At 47.2% G+C, this 17,445-nt stretch overlaps 1 protein-coding gene across 1 annotated transcript in view; it reads left to right on the top strand.

The window, feature by feature from the left end:
- LOC139755518 (metabotropic glycine receptor-like) overlaps positions 1-17,445 on the top strand; it is a 494,688-nt gene that overhangs the window by 373,669 nt on the left and 103,574 nt on the right. Inside the window, exon 4 of the mRNA XM_071673905.1 lies at positions 2,571-2,722. Within this exon, the coding sequence (XP_071530006.1) occupies positions 2,571-2,722 (152 nt within the window). The remainder of the gene's footprint in view (positions 1-2,570; positions 2,723-17,445) is intronic.

The raw sequence follows: 17,445 nt of genomic DNA, 5'->3' as shown, positions 1-17,445 counted from the left end.
TTTCCAGAACTCTTGCATTCACCTCCCTTACCACCCCATCCCTAAAAAAAAAAAGCCTTACACCCTTGATAAAAAACTTCTCACTACTTCTAGCAGCTTTCCTCCCACACCACATATTCTATAGACCTTCCACAAAGCGTGTCTATCCAACCCTATCATATGATTTCTCAAGATTCATAAATACTATACACAAATGCATCAATCCATCTGTGTTTGTAAGTATTTCTTACACACATAAAGCATATTTATATATATATATATATATATATATATATATATATATATATATATATATATATATATATATATATATATATATATATATTATCCCTGGGGATAGGGGATGAAGAATACTTCCCACGTATTCCCTGCGTGTCGTAGAAGGCGACTAAAAGGGAAGGGAGCGGGAGGCTGGAAATCCTCCCCTCTCGTTTTTTTTTTTTTTTTCTTTTTTCTAATTTTCCAAAAGAAGGAACAGAGGGGGGCCAGGTGAGGATATTCCACAAAGGCCCAGTCCTCTGTTCTTAACGCTACCTCGCTAATGCGGGAAATGGCGGATAGTTTAAAAGAACAAAGATATATATATATATATATATATATATATATATATATATATATATATATATATATATATATATATATATGTCTGTCTGTGTAAACAGACTCCGTTTGCCTTTAATTCCATAGGAATTTAAAATGTTCACACATTAATGAGCTGCTGACACGCCATATGATTGTGGATAATCAACCACTCACATGTTCATTAAACGTGAATTAAATTTGGATGCAATCAATATAGGGGATAAAAGACGTATGATGTATTGATATATCTTGGTATTTATACGAGACTATCGCACCGTCCGTATGATAGACTGTGTCGCACCGTCCGTATGATAGACTGTGTCGCACCGTCTGTATGATAGACTGTGTCGCACCGTCTGTATGATAGACTGTGTCGCACCGTCCGTATGATAGACTGTTGCACCGTCTGTATGATAGACTGTCGCACCGTCCGTATGATAGACTGTGTCGCACCGTCTGTATGATAGACTGTGTCGCACCGTCTGTATGATAGACTGTGTCGCACCGTCTGTATGATAGACTGTGTCGCACTGTCTGTATGATAGACTGTTGCACCGTCTGTATGATAGACTGTTGCACCGTCTGTATGATAGACTGTGTCGCACCGTCCGTATGATAGACTGTGTCGCACCGTCCGTATGATAGACTGTGTCGCACCGTCCGTATGATAGACTGTGTCGCACCGTCCGTATGATAGACTGTGTCGCACCGTCCGTATGATAGACTGTGTCGCACCGTCCGTATGATAGACTGTGTCGCACCGTCCGTATGATAGACTGTGTCGCACCGTCCGTATGATAGACTGTGTCGCACCGTCCGTATGATAGACTGTGTCGCACCGTCCGTATGATAGACTGTGTCGCACCGTTCGTATGATAGACTGTGTCGCACCGTCCGTATGATAGACTGTGTCGCACCGTCTGTATGATAGACTGTGTTGCACCGTCCGTATGATAGACTGTGTCGCACCGTCTGTATGATAGACTGTGTCGCACCGTCCGTATGATAGACTGTGTCGCACCGTCCGTATGATAAACTGTGTCGCACCGTCCGTATGATAGACTGTGTCGCACCGTCCGTATGATAGACTGTGTCGCACCGTCCGTATGATAGACTGTGTTGCACCGTCCGTATGATAGACTGTGTTGCACCGTCCGTATGATAAACTGTGTCGCACCGTCTGTATGATAAACTGTGTCTCATTGTCTGTATGATAGACTGTGTCGCACTGTGTGTATGATAAACTGTGTCGCACCATCTGTATGATAGACTGTGTCGCACCATCTGTATGATAGACTGTGTCGCACCGTCTGTATGATATTGCCTTGTGGATCAGTGCTGTCCACTGTTAGGTCTCGTGTCTTGGCAAATACACAGTGGCTACCTAATCGAGACGTGCTCATAATATCTTGTATGTATATATGATTACATGTATGTATATATGAATACATGTATGTATATATGAATACATGTATGTATATATGAATACATGTATGTATATATGAATACATGTATGTATATATGAATCCATGTATGTATATATGAATACATGTATGTATATATGAATACATGTATGTATATATGAATACATGTATGTATATATGAATCCATGTATGTATATATGAATACATGTATGTATATATGAATACATGTATGTATATATGAATACATGTATGTATATATGAATACATGTATGTATGTATGAATACATGTATGTATATATGAATACATGTATGTATATATGAATACATGTATGTATATATGTCTTTTTGATATCTGTACAATGTATCTTGTCTCCATCCATAGGTAAATGATGACCCGTGTGTGTGTTTTTCTCGGTTATCATGAAGCAGCAGTGTGAGTGTAGTGGTATGTGCGTCTCCTGGTGTGGAAGTACAGTTCTTTTCACCCCTGGTCAGCAGGGCAGGTCTGGTGTTGCAGGCGCCTCACTCACAGCCCTTCTCCCTCTCCTCCCTCTCCCCCAACAGTGCTTGCCGGTGTCCGGGCTGGGTTTCCGACGTGGGGGCTACAAGTGCCAATGTCACCCAAACTACTACCTCCCCAACGCCACCCACCAGTTCTTCAATGGCACCGACGTGGAGCTGGCTTACTCCCAGAAGCGCCGGATGGACACCTTCAGGTTAGTTGGCCCCATCACCTGTGTTAGGGGATGGTTGGCCCCATCACCTGTGTTAGGGGATGGTTGGCCCCATCACCTGTGTTAGGGGATGGTTGGCCCCATCACCTGTGTTAGGGGATGGTTGGCCCCATCACCTGTGTTAGGGGATGGTTGGCCCCATCACCTGTGTTAGGGGTTGGTTGGCCCCATCACTTGTGTTAGAGGATGGTTGACCCCATCACTTGTGTTAGGGGATGGTTGGCCCCATCACCTGTGTTAGGGGATGGTTGGCCCCAATCACCTGTGTTAGGGGATGGTTGGCCCCATCACTTGTGTTAGAGGATGGTTGACCCCATCACTTGTGTTAGGGGATGGTTGGCCCCATCACCTGTGTTAGGGGATGGTTGGCCCCATCACCTGTGTTAGGGGATGGTTGGCCCCATCACCTGTGTTACGGGATGGTTGACACCATCTATTTACATCCAGGAGACGTAATGAGTAAGATCCAACACTCCGCACGTACAGGTCAAGATGTAGTGACTGGTACATTCTCCGAGAAACGGCTCCGCAGATCTCAAATGGAGAACCAGTTATGTAGGAGTCAGTTGTCATACACTAGGACAGGAGGAGAAGGAGGAGGAGGAGGAGCATCAAGTTACCTTAGTAGGACAACCAGGTTAGCGTAGAAGGACGCCTGTCTCTGCTGCCAACGAGAGGGAAGGGTTCAGGCAGTAGCAGTACCTCCTACCACTCTTTTTTCCCCCATTGCTTCTACCAGAATTCTTAGTGTTTCTAGTTACCTCACTTCTGTTGAACATCATGTGGCTGGTACTTCTAATATCTCACTTTCTTTTTAAGACCCAAGTTTCTAATAATGTTCCAAGTAATCGCTTTCACCTCTCTTAACAATAATGTTCATACGTGACTCCATTTCACGGAAGGTAGAGGAGCTGTCTGGGTTTATTCCAGCATCAGCACACCCGTCCTGGCACGTCTCGAGAACCTTTAACCTTTGGACTCTGACGTCATTTGGTATAAGATCTGTCTCTGAACTCCACTATTTTTCTTCGTGTTTTTTTTCTCTCTCTCTCTTGCTCTCTTTAACGCTACAAACTTCATCACTCTCCTCGACTGTCTACATTTCTGCCTTGAGGACTCGTACTGAGATCTTATACACAGGAGACTTCCTTGCACATCCTAAGGGAATTGGAACCCTCGTATTGTCCATTCTCCCATTCCAGACCGTCACATGTCTTTGATCTGAGTGGATCATTTTTATTGTCTTTAATCCTCCGACTTGTAGGTACACAATCACCCTCAGTTAGTTCAGGTGACCATACTCTTGTAAATGTATCTTCTGTATCAACTCCTCCTCCTCCTCCTGTTGCCCCATCTGAAGGTAAATATTGGCTCTTTGTTTGTATTGACTGGACAGACTTGCGAAGATACTTCTTTTTTTATCATCCGTAAACAGATTAGCATCTGTTTCTATGGTGATGCTTGTGTCTCTGTCGATCGTGTATCAAAGGTTATTGTTGTGGCCGGATGGAAGTATATGTTTCCTGTTTCGTTATATAGACTTCGTTTTCGTCCAACCCGTCCATCAACCATCCCTCTTCTTAGGCCATCCAGGTAACTGACCTGACACACCAGAACTGAAATGATTCTCCCTCCTTCGTCTCGGATTCAGGTACCATGTATGGTCGAAGTCATTGCTAGTATGTTGTGCGCGACACGAATTGTTCCATCATTCACAGGAAGTGCGACAACTTTTCATCTCTCTGGCCAAAAGCCAAAAGCATCTCTAAATGAACTTGTGTCGTACTACCGTTCCTTCACCGTTCCGTCCTGACGCTACTATTGCTACGTATCTCTGCCACTGAAAGTAACTTGTGGTTTTCTCTTCTCTGACTCCACCTTTCCCTCACCTCTGATGCTCCACTCGCTACTATTGCTACGTATCTCTGCCACTGAAAGTAACTTGTGGTTTTCTCTTCTCTGACTCCACCTTTCCCTCACCTCTGATGCTCCACTCGCTACTATTGCTACGTATCTCTGCCACTGAAAGTAACTTGTGGTTTTCTCTTCTCTGACTCCACCTTTCCCTCACCTCTGATGCTCCACTCGCTAATCCCCCTGCCCCTTCCTGTAATCTCCTTACATACGTTCCAAAAGGTACTTCTCTCTCAGGACACCAGCGAGGGATGTGGACCGCATGGTATCCATTCATGTTTGAGGGTGTGTGTGTGTGTGTGTGTGTGTGTGTGTGTGTGTGTGTGTGTGTGTGTGTGTGTGTGTGTATGCGCCTCTGAATTTTATTCTCAAAGAAAGATGACTATTGCAGACCTTATCCAAGGATCGTCCTGTTGTTTTTCTTCTGTTTTCCAAATCTCTGGATCTCTTTAGCGTCTGCTGTATCTTTAAGTAAACATCACGGGTCGTGTGATCATGGGTACGGCTTCCACAAGGCCAGATGTGCCGGGAATATACCATCCCGTCTCGCTCATGTCTGGTCATCATGTGCCAGAGACTGTACGGAATATATCAGGGACATTTGAGAGGTACAGCGAGGCTTGTACCATGGTCCCCTCATTTATTTTCCTTTAGCTTTAGCTTCCTCTCTGGCTGGTCTCTCTCTCTCTCTCCTCAGTTATTGATGGATCATATCTCTCTCTCTCTCTCTCTCTCTCTCTCTCTCTCTCTCTCTCTCTCTCTCTCTCTCTCTCTCTCTCTCTCTCTCTCTCTCTCTCTCTCTCTCTCTCTCTCTCTCTCTCTCTCTCTCTCTCTCTCTCTCTCTCTCTCTCTCTCTCTCTCTCTCTCTCTCTCTCTCTCTCTCTCTCTCTCTCTCTCTCTCTCTCTCTCTCTCTCTCTCTCTCTCTCTCTCTCTCTCTCTCTCTCTCTCTCTCTCTCTCTCTCTCTCTCTCTCTCTCTCTCTCTCTCTCAGCAAGAGAGTTCTCCCTCAGGGTTCTCTTATCATCCTCCAACATCCTCCCTCTTTACTGTTAGCGGTTTTCTATCCTCAGCAGATGCACTTTACAAACTCGGTGTAACACTCCTGCATCGTTCCTCCAATCCCTTCCCATCCGCCCCCATCCTCGTGTGCTCCATCTGACTCTCGCCTCCTCCTCACAACTTCCTCTGTAAACCTCAGACTCGGACAGGATTTCTGGGTGAAGCAGACGGCTACCTGGTCAAGTTTATTGTTTCTACAATCCAATATCTGTCTCTCTTTCCTTCTAAAGCCTTTCACAACTTCCCCATTTCTTTGGGATGTAATTGTAGTTTCTGTAGTCGGTACAGTGACCACGCTGTAACATCGAACCTGTCTTTCAAACTTCGCGTTACACAGACGGCAAAATTTTGCCCCTTGCCAAACCCGGGAGTCGTGATTGATGCATTAGATTCTCCCTTTTTCTAAATCGTTGTTCTCATGACACCAAGGGCTGGTCCGTCCTTGTGTGGAGTGCTACCTTCAACGTCTGCCCTACACACTGATCAGACACAGTCCAGTCCAGGTCAGTCTTTCCGTCTCACCTCGAAACTTGACCCACTTGCGCTACGTCTGACCTCGAAACTTGACCTACTTACGCTTTATCTGACCTCGAAACTTGACCCACTTGCGCTCCGTCTGACCTCGAAACTTGACACACTTGCGCTTCGTCTGACCTCGAAACTTGACCCACTTGCGCTTCGCCTGACCTCGGAACTTGACCCACTTGCGCTTCGTCTCACCTCGAAACTTGACCCACTTGCGCTCGTCTCACCTCGAAACTTAACCCACTTACGCTCCTTCCTGGTGTCGTCTCACCTTCCCAGCCTTGGTGTCTGCCCCAGTGAGTTGGCTGTAGGTAGATAGGTGGGTAGGTATGTGGGTAGGTAGGTATGTGGGTAGGTAGGTCGCCTGGTGATATCAGGAAGGCCACCTGGTACTGGGTCAAGCTGATGGGTCGCATGATGACCGTGTGGCCCTTGGGCAACTCTAAGGTAGGCCTTGGGTGCACCTGCCTCACTTTCCTGCACCACCAAACACCTTTTCCACTTTCCCCAAAGCTCTTAAGATATTTTTTTTCCCCTACGTTTTCTTAATTCTCCTTCTCTTTAAACCCTTTCCGTATTTCAATTAAGGCGTTGCCTTGATGTGGATTTTTATCCGTGACTGGAGCCTGGAACAGGAAAAAGTCTTAGCTTTGAAGGACCACCAGGTTGTTTAGCTTCAAAAGAGGACCAGGTTTTTTTGGCCTCTCGGACATTGTAGCAGGAGCACGCTCAGTCTTGGGAGTGGCAAAGATAAGGATTCTGTTTAGGGTCGTCATTAACTGATAATGTTGATATTGTTCAGGGGAAAGACTCCCAAGAACAGTGTTCAGGATGTTTAGTGATAAGGCTCGTGATATCAGTGCTGACAGTGATAAGGCTCGTGATATCAGTGCTGACAGTGATAAGGCTCGTGATATCAGTGCTGACAGTGATAAGGCTCGTAATGTTAGTGGTGACAGTGATAAGGCTCGTAATATTAGTGCTGACAGTGATAAGGCTCGTAATGTTAGTGCTGACAGTGATAAGGCTCGTGATATCAGTGCTGACAGTGATAAGGCTCGTAATGTTAGTGGTGACAGTGATAAGGCTCGTAATATTAGTGCTGACAGTGATAAGGCTCGTAATGTTAGTGCTGACAGTGATAAGGCTAGTAATGCTAGTGCTGACAGTGATAAGGCTCGTAAGGTTAGTGCTGACAGTGATAAGGCTCGTAATGTTAATGCTGTCAGTGATAAGGCTCGTAAGGTTAGTGCTGACAGTGATAAGGCTCGTAATGTTAGTGCTGACAGTGATAAGGCTCGTAATGTTAGTGCTGACAGTGATAAGGCTCGTAATGTTAGTGCTGACAGTGATAAGGCTCGTAATGTTAGTGCTGACAGTGATAAGGCTTGTAAGGTTAGTGCTGACAGTGATAAGGCTCGTAATGTTAGTGCTGACAGTGATAAGGCTTGTAAGGTTAGTGCTGACAGTGATAAGGCTCGTAATGTTAGTGCTGACAGTGATAAGGCTCGTAAGGTTAGTGCTGACAGTGATAAGGCTCGTAATGTTAGTGCTGACAGTGATAAGGCTCGTAATGTTAGTGCTGACAGTGATAAGGCTTGTAAGGTTAGTGCTGACAGTGATAAGGCTCGTAATGTTAGTGCTGACAGTGATAAGGCTTGTAAGGTTAGTGCTGACAGTGATAAGGCTCGTAATGTTAGTGCTGACAGTGATAAGGCTCGTAAGGTTAGTGCTGACAGTGATAAGGCTCGTAATGTTAGTGCTGACAGTGATAAGGCTCGTAATGTTAGTGCTGACAGTGATAAGGCTTGTAAGGTTAGTGCTGACAGTGATAAGGCTCGTAATGTTAGTGCTGACAGTGATAAGGCTTGTAAGGTTAGTGCTGACAGTGATAAGGCTCGTAATGTTAGTGCTGACAGTGATAAGGCTCGTAAGGTTAGTGCTGACAGTGATAAGGCTCGTAAGGTTAGTGCTGACAGTGATAAGGCTCGTAAGGTTAGTGCTACTTGATGTTGACGCGAACAGTGCTTAGAGCTCAGCTCTACAGCCTTCGTGCCACGGACATATAGAGCCAGCGACCTCTGACGTGAGGGCTGGGATATTTTAGCGCCCGTTAACGTAAGCGCTGACATCACGTTGAGACGACTGGCTACGCTGCTTGATCAATGTTCAGGGATGAAGATCACGTCTGCCTGGGATCGTCTAGGAGGAGGAGGAGGACTGGTGGTTTGGAGAGTCTGGGGAACATTGCTGCCGTGTTTCACTGTCTCCCTCCTGCCTTGTGCTGTGCTACCATGACCTCCATGGTGATGGTGGAGGGGTGACCTTAGGGGTCCAGAGGACGGGTGGTGTTGGAGGGATGACCTTAGGGTCCAGAGGGCGTGTGGTGGTGGATGTGGTGGAGGGATGACCTTAGGGTCCAGAGGGCGGGTTGTGGTGGTGGTTGTGGAGGGATGACCTTAGGGTCCAGAGGGCGTGTGGTGGTGGTGGTGGTGGAAGGATGACCTTAGGGGTCCAGAGGACGGGTGGTGTTGGAGGGATGACCTTAGGGTCCAGAGGGCGGATGGTGGTGGAGGGATGACCTTAGGGTCCAGAGGGCGGATGGTGGTGGAGGGATGACCTCAGGGGTCCACAGGGCGGGTGGTGGTGGGTTTGGTGGTTGGGGGGGAACTTGCGACGAGGCAGCCAGGGTCCCGCCACTTGTACCCACGTCACGACGCCGGGAGGATGAGGTGAATTACTTAGCCAAGATGAAGTGTAGCTTACGGGGCGAATACACAGCTGGGGTGCAGCTTACAGGGAGGAGAGGACGGGTAGGGTGCGGCTTACAGGGTGGAGAGGACGGGTAGGGTACGGCTTACAGGTTGGAGAGGACGGGTAGGGTGCGGCTTTCAGGGTGGAGAGGACGGGTAGGGTGCGGCTTACAGGGTGGAGAGGACGGGTAGGGTGCGGCTTACAGGGTGGAGAGGACGGGTAGGGTGCGGCTTTCAGGGTGGAGAGGACGGGTAGGGTGCGGCTTACAGGGTGGAGAGGACGGGTAGGGTGCGGCTTACAGGGTGGAGAGGACGGGTAGGGTGCGGCTTACAGGGTGGAGAGGACGGGTAGGGTACGGCTTACAGGGTGGAGAGGACGGGTAGGGTGCGGCTTACAGGGTGGAGAGGACGGGTAGGGTGCAGCTTACAGGGTGGAGAGGACGGGTAGGGTACGGCTTACAGGGTGGAGAGGACGGGTAGGGTGCGGCTTACAGTGTGGAGAGGACGGGTAGGGTGCGGCTTACGGGGTGGAGAGGACGGGTAGGGTGCGGCTTACAGGGAGGAGAGGACGAGTAGGGTGCAGCTTACAGGAAGGAGAGGACGGGTAGGGTGCGGCTTACAGGGAGGAGAGGACGGGTAGGGTGCAGCTTACAGGGAGGAGAGGACGGGTAGGGTGCGGCTTACAGGGTGGAGAGGACGGGTAGGGTACGGCTTACAGGGAGGAGAGGACGGGTAGGGTGCGGCTTACAGGGTGGAGAGGACGGGTAGGGTGCGGCTTACAGGGAGGAGAGGACGAGTAGGGTGCAGCTTACAGGAAGGAGAGGACGGGCAGGGTACGCCTTCCAGGGAGGAGGGAGGGAGGGAAGGTTAGGATGAGGCACACAGAGAGGGAGTGGACGGGGGAGCTGGCTGGCTGGGGCGGGGCTGGAGAAGCACTCGGGGGGCCGACGAGACAAGTTTGTAGAGTAAATAACGACGAAGGTTAATTGAAACTTGATAGTTGGTAGCGCTGGTCATGGGCAGGGGGAGGCAGGGACCGAGACCTGAAGAATAAGGAAGAAATACGATATGCCTATAAATATATATATATATATATATATATATATATATATATATATATATATATATATATATATATATATATATATTCCTATGAGTCCACCGGGGAAAATGAAACACTGATAAGTTCCCAAGTGCACTTTCGTGTAATAATCACATCATCAGGGGAGATACAAGGAAGAAACATAAGTCACTTGATATACAACGAAGAGACGTAGCTAGGACGCCATTTGGCTAACAAGTGATCCTTTCCAATATATATATATATATATATATATATATATATATATATATATATATATATATATATATATCTTTCTTTTTCTTTTAAACTATTCGCCATTTCCCGCGTTAGCGAGGTAGCGTTAAGAACAGAGGACTGGGCCTTTTTTGGAATATCCTCACCTGGCCCCCTCTGTTCCTTCTTTTGGAAAATTAAAAAAAAAAACGAGAGGGGAGGATTTCCAGCCCCCCGCTCCCTCCCCTTTTAGTCGCCTTCTACGACACGCAGGGAATACGTGGGAAGTATTCTTAATCCCCTATCCCCAGGGATAATATATATATATATATATATATATATATATATATATATATATATATATATATATATATATATATATATACACCCGGAGTAAGGAGAAAAAGAACATTACCTTTGTATTCCCTGGATGTTCTGGCAGTAAGTGAAAATAACTTCAAGGGAAAGAGGGAAGAATGGATTGGGAATGTCTTCGCGGTGAAGTCTGGGGTCATCGTGAGGGGTAGGGGGAAAGCAAGAGGAACGCAGTGGCACTCCTGCTGAGGGAAGGATTGCTGGAACGCATGAAAGAGTGTGAGGAAGTGACCCTCAAAACTGATGCGGTAAAGATGAAAATGGATTATGAAAGATGGGTGATTGTTAGGGAGGTTGCACCAGGCAACGAGAGGGGAGGGAGCAAGAGGGTGAGTTTTTAGGGGAGGAACTTACTGAGTGCAACAGTAAATTGGGTGCGAGGGATCGTGTAATAGTGAAGGGTGATTTGAAGGCAAAAATTGCCGATGTGGTGCTTTAGGGTATAATTGGCGGGAAATGGGGTAGCCAGTGTGAATGAAAACGTCGAGGAGTTTGTGGGATGGTGTGCTGGGACAAGAGTGGTGACTGGGAGAACCTGGTTTAAAAAGAGGAACGTACATAAGTACACCGTGGGTGTGGTGTGGTTAAAGGTGAGAGATCATTATTATATGACGTACTGCAGTAACTGATGGACTTGCTAAAGTGAACATCTTGAACGTAAAGGTGCAGAGAGGAGCAGCTGGTAGGATGTCTGATCACTTCCTGGTGGAAGCGACGGTGAAAAATTAGTAGAAGTGCAAGAGGGGAGAAAATGATGTTGGGAGGAAGAGGTTGGTGAAGATGACTGAACTTTGAAAAGAGGCTTGTGTGAAGCAGTACCAGAAGAGGTTGGGTGAAGAATGGCAAAGGGTGAAAGTAATTAAGTCGAGAATTGGTGAGAAAAATCGAGGTATTTAGGAAGCAGTGTTTATGTGTGCAAGAGAAGTATGTGGTACGGGCATGTGAGGAGGGGTAGTGAGTGATGGGATGAGTACGTTTAAGCTGTTTGTGAAAGAGGTAAGAAAGTTGAATTGGAGTTAACCTGCAGGGAAGGAGTGCGAGTGATTGGAAGATGTACATGAGATAGCGACAGGAGGTCAAGAGGAAGGTGCAGGAGCTAAAAAAGAAAAAAATGGCATATGAGAGTTGGGGTGAGAGAGCATCAGCAGACTTCAGGGATTAATAAGAAATATTTTTGGAGGAGGTGAACAGAGTGAGAAAAACAAAGGAACAAATGAGAGCAGATGGGAAAGTGGTAAAAGACAAAGAAGAGGTGAATATGAGATGCAAAAATATTCTGAAGGGATATTGGATGCTTTAAAGAGTAAGGTGGTAGATAGATGTTTGGAATGTGAAGTTATGCAAAGCGAGAGGGTCATGGCAAGTGATGTGGTGAAAAGAAATGAGGAAGTGAATACCTTGCGCAAAATGAAGTATGGCAAAGTAGCTGGAGTGAATGGGAATACCGTGGATTTTTTCAGCAAAATGGATGGCGGTGTTGTTGTATCATTATTTAGGTTATTCATTGTATGTGTGGCTGAAAGTAAGGTGCCTGAGGATTAACGAAATGCCTGAAGAGTGCCATTTTATAAAGACGAGGGGGACAAAGAGAGATGTTCGAATTTCTGAGGTACACGTCTGTTGTGTATATTTGGTTAGATGTACGGGAGAGTGGTGACATGCGCAGAGCATGAGACTTGGGAGGAAACAATGTGGTTTCAGAAGTGGTGGACGATGTGTGGATCAGGTGTCTGCTTTCGAGACTGTGTGAGAGAAATGCTCCGAGAAACAGATGGACTTGTATGTGGCAGTTGTGGATCTGGAGGAAGCTGCTATAAGCAGGGTGGAGCTTCTGTCTCGTGGGGTGCGAGTGTTAGTGGCCTCCCTATCATCTCTCACTGTTAGTGGTGATCCTACCGTCTCTCATCGCTAGTGGCGCCCCTAATATCTCTCACTGTTAGTGGTGATCCTACCGTCTCTCATCGTTAGTGGCGCCCCTATCGTTTCTAAGTGTTAGTGGCGTCCCTAATATCTCCCACTGTTAGTGGTGATCCTATCGTCTCTCAGCGTCAGTGGCATCCCTGTCGTTTCTAAGTGTTAGTGGCGTCCCTGTCGTTTCTCAAGTGGTAGTGGCGTCCCTGTCGTCTCTCAGTGTTAGTGGCGTCCCTAACGTCTCCCAGTGTTGGTGGTGATCTCTCAGTGTCATTGGCGTCCCTATCGCTTCCCAGTGTTAGTAACACCTCTATCGCCTCTTAGTTTAGAGACTTTCCTGTTGTCTCGCGTGGTTGTGGTGTCTCTTATCATTCCTCAGTGTTAGAGGCGCCAGTGTGGTTCTCGGTGTTGTGGCGTCTTGGTGCGCTTTTGCTCCATGATGATGACGCCTCCCTCAAGCTTCTCTATAATTGTGGCGTCTCTCATCTCGGGTGTACGTGTTGATGGCGCCCTTCTCCCGTCTTGGGGGTACTTATGGCGTCTATCCCCTCGTTTCTCCTTGTTAGTTTAATGTAATGCCTTGATAATGGCGACCCTGGTTTGCCTCTAGCTGACGCCCTCATCTCGCGGTGGTGATGGTATATGAATTTCCCACTAGATAGCGACTTTCACCCGGCCTGTCTCTCTCTCTTTGGTGACGTCCATATTGTTTTCCACAAGTTGATGACGCCCTTGTCTTGCTTTCCCGTGACGGCCCAACGTTGTTTGTCGTTAGTTCAGTAACGTTTCTAATTCGTCGTGTGTGTGTGTGTGTGTAGATGGCGTCTGTGGCTCGTCTCGTACTGTGAGTTGGTAGGTACCATAGCCGCTGCTACCGTCGGCCTGGCATGGTTCCCGAACCCGTGTCCTCCTGCCAGCAGGGCCCTTCCGGTCCATTGTCTCGTGGGCCGTGACCTGGGAAGCCGGTCTCTGCTAGGCATCTCCTCACACCCTCACCCCCCTGTACTCTGCCAGGCAGCCAGTAACCACAGCATCTTCATCCCCGCCCTGCCCCTGCCTCGCCCCGCCCCGCCCCTGCCTCCAGCTACTGTATGCGTCATCGCAACACCCTCGGCCTGTGTGTGCTTCCCCTTCGCCTTCCCTACCCAATACGTTCTCATGAAGTGTGTTCTGGTCAGGACTCTGGTTCATGTAAGCCGCGCATTAACCGAGTTACACCATATGTTCTCCTCCGCCCCAAGGGAACAAGTTACACGTGAAAAGAGGTTACGAGGCAAAGTGGTTTTAGAATTGCAGAGCGAGGCCTGGCGAGTCCCACATTAGCGTGTAAACATATGGACGTTTGTGAGGGTGGAAGACAGTACCAGAGCACCACACCTCGTGACTGCCACGCCCTCAGCAAACCCTTCGCACTTCCCCACCACCCAAGGCTGCCACCTCTCACAAAGTGGGTGTATTATTTATAGTGTAATAGTCTATTAGTATTGTACGGGGAGAGAGTTCTACACTCGTAGGACCCCATCTCTTATACCGTACGTGGAGGGAGGCCCATAATTGTGGGATCCCATCTCTTATACTGTACGTGGAGGGAGGCCTATACTTGTGGGGCCACATCTCTTATACTGTACGTGGAGGGAGGCCTATACTTGTGGGGCCACATCTCTTATACTGTACGTGGAGGGAGGCCTATACTTGTGGGGCCACATCTCTTATACTGTACATGGAGGGAGGCCTATACTTGTGGGGCCACATCTCTTATACTGTACATGGAGGGAAGCCTATACTTGTGGGGCCACATCTCTTATACTGTACGTGGAGGGAGGCCTATACTTGTGGGGCCACATCTCTTATACTGTACGTGGAGGGAGGCCTATACTTGTGGGGCCACATCTCTTATACTGTACGTGGAGGGAGGCCTATACTTGTGGGACCCCATCTCTTATACTGTACAGTGAGGGAGTCCTGTGCGTGTAGGGCCCCATCCCAAATTTTCATGACTAACAATATGTAAACATTGTGTGTGGTGTTCGCCTCACAGTTGTATCATTGTTGAATTCAGACTGGTTTACAATCTTTGCGGTTGTAATCAGGTCACCCCTAGCTTCTCTCTCTTTCATGGTGGGCAAATTTTAGGCCTCTAACCCTTCTCTCTAACTCAGTGCTCTTAATTCTCATACCATTTTTGTTGCCCACTCCTGGACCTTTCCTCTGAGTTTTTTTTGTCTTTCTTATATGAGCGATGACCCAACTTGAGAAGTCATATTCTAGCTATGGCTTCATAGAGATAGTGAAGAGCTTCCTGGATATTTCCTTTTTTTTCCATTTTCTCGTACGTTATTCTCGTATTTGCCGTCAGACAGTTTATCTCGTCTGCGTTTCTCCAAAGACACGAATCCGGCTGGCGACGAGTTTTTAAGAACGATTTCTGCTCCCAAGTCGCATTCACGTAATGATTCCTGCAGCTCTTCACCCGCCAGATCATACTTATATACTGTAGCCTTCCTGCGCTGTCTCCCATCTCCCATTCCCGTGCATTAAGTCTGGCTGAATTTCATCAGACCTCCTTCAGGTTTTGTCCAAGGGCCTCGTGTAGGTAGATGCCATCCTTCTCGCTTTTGACCTCCCTCGTGACTTCAGCGACGTCCGCAAACATATCCAGGCAGGATTCCAAACCTTCCTAGTGGTTTATTTACATATTTCAAAAAAAGGGCAGTGGTCCCAGAGCAGAACCCTGCAGCACCCCCGCTGGCGACACCCCATTTCGGGAGGGCAGTGATCCCAGAGCAGAACCCTGCAGCACCCCCGCTGGTGACACCCCATTTCGGGAGGGCAGTGGTCCCAGAGCAGAACCCTGCAGCACCCACGCTGGCGACACCCCATTTCGGGAGGGCAGTGGTCCCAGAGCAGAACCCTGCAGCACCCCCGCTGGCGACACCCCATTTCGGGAAGACTCTCCTGACGGAGGTACTTTGTTCCCTCCCACAGAGCTGGTGTTCATCTGTCCACTTGAGTAAGTCTACCACTTTATTCCTGCCACAGTATCCAGCAGGTTTACTTACCTCCAGTAGGTACAGTGTGTGTGTGTGTGTGTGTGTGTGTGTGTGTGTGTGTGTGTGTATGTATTATTATTGCTCGTGTGTTACACTCGTGTTGCCCCATCTCTTATCCTTGTATGTATGTACCATGTGTTTACGTTTATGCACACACACACACACACACACACACACACACACACACACACACACACACACACACACACACACACACACACACACACATGATTGCTTTCATTCATTTCTTTAGCATCGTGGAAATTACTGGCTGCTCGGGTAAATTATTTTTAAGGAAAATTCTTAACTGCCGACGAGGAAGGCTGTGCCGGAATGTAAGATATATGAAGAGGGGGAAATGGTGGGATGAGCGGGGTCGAACCACTGAATAATGTCACCCAGAGGTGAAGAAACACTAGAAGACATCCAAAGAAGAGCAACCAAAATTAATCCCATCACTCAACTATAACCTTTATAACGATGGACTCAAGAGTCAAAATTACTCTATCATCATGCGACAGTTTCCTCAGTTTAGACATAGATTCAACGACCACAAATGATGCTGTGAAGTTCCGAGGAAACAGATGTAACAGTAACGTGTGTTGTAACAGTAACATGGGCACAAGTGTTGTAACAGTAACATGGGCACAAGTGTTGTAACACTAACATGGGCACAAGTGTTGTAACACTAACATGGGCACAAGTGTTGTAACAGTAACATGGGCACAAGTGTTGTAACAGTAACATGGGCACAAGTGTTGTAACAGTAACATGGGCACAAGTGTTGTAACACTAACATGGGCACAAGTGTTGTAACACTAACATGGGCACAAGTGTTGTAACACTAACATGGGCACAAGTGTTGTAACAGTAACATGGGCACAAGTGTTGTAACACTAACATGGGCACAAGTGTTGTAACAGTAACATGGGCACATGTGTTGTAACAGTAACGTGGGCACAAGTGTTGTAACAGTAACATGGGCACAAGTGTTGTAACACTAACATTGGGCACAAGTGTTGTAACAGTAACATGGGCACAAGTGTTGTAACAGTAACATGGGCACAAGTGTTGTAAGAGTAACATGGGCACAAGTGTTGTAACACTAACATGGGCACAAGTGTTGTACCAGTAACATGGGCACAAGTGTTGTAACAGTAACATGGGCACAAGTGTTGTAACACTAACATGGGCACATGTGTTGTAACAGTAACATGGGCACAAGTGTTGTAATAGTAACATGGGCACATGTGTTGTAATAGTAACATGGGCACAAGTGTTGTAACAGTAACATGGGCACAAGTGTTGTAACAGTAACATGGGCACAAGTGTTGTAACACTAACATGGGCACAAGTGTTGTAACACTAACATGGGCACAAGTGTTGTAACAGTAACATGGGCACAAGTGTTGTAACACTAACATGGGCACAAGTGTTGTAACACTAACATGGGCACAAGTGTTGTAACAGTAACGTGGGCACAAGTGTTGTAACAGTAACATGGGCACAAGTGTTGTAACACTAACATTGGGCACAAGTGTTGTAACAGTAACATGAGCACAAGTGTTGTAACAGTAACATGGGCACAAGTGTTGTAACAGTAACATGGGCACAAGTGTTGTAACAGTAACATGGGCACAAGTGTTGTAGCTGAAGTGTTGAAGAACACTGGACCAGACAGCCTCGTAGTACGTGCAAAAACCATTACTTCACCGGTGTGTGTGTGTGTGTGCTGTCAGGTAATGGTTCTCTTGTATATCATAGATAAACCTTCACCTTCTCTTTAACATTCTTCAGAATCGGGTCCCAGTGGAAGAGGAG

The sequence above is a fragment of the Panulirus ornatus genome, chromosome 19 (genome assembly GCF_036320965.1).
Source record: "Panulirus ornatus isolate Po-2019 chromosome 19, ASM3632096v1, whole genome shotgun sequence".
NCBI lineage: Eukaryota > Metazoa > Arthropoda > Malacostraca > Decapoda > Palinuridae > Panulirus > Panulirus ornatus.
This window is presented reverse-complemented; position numbering and strand designations above follow the sequence as displayed.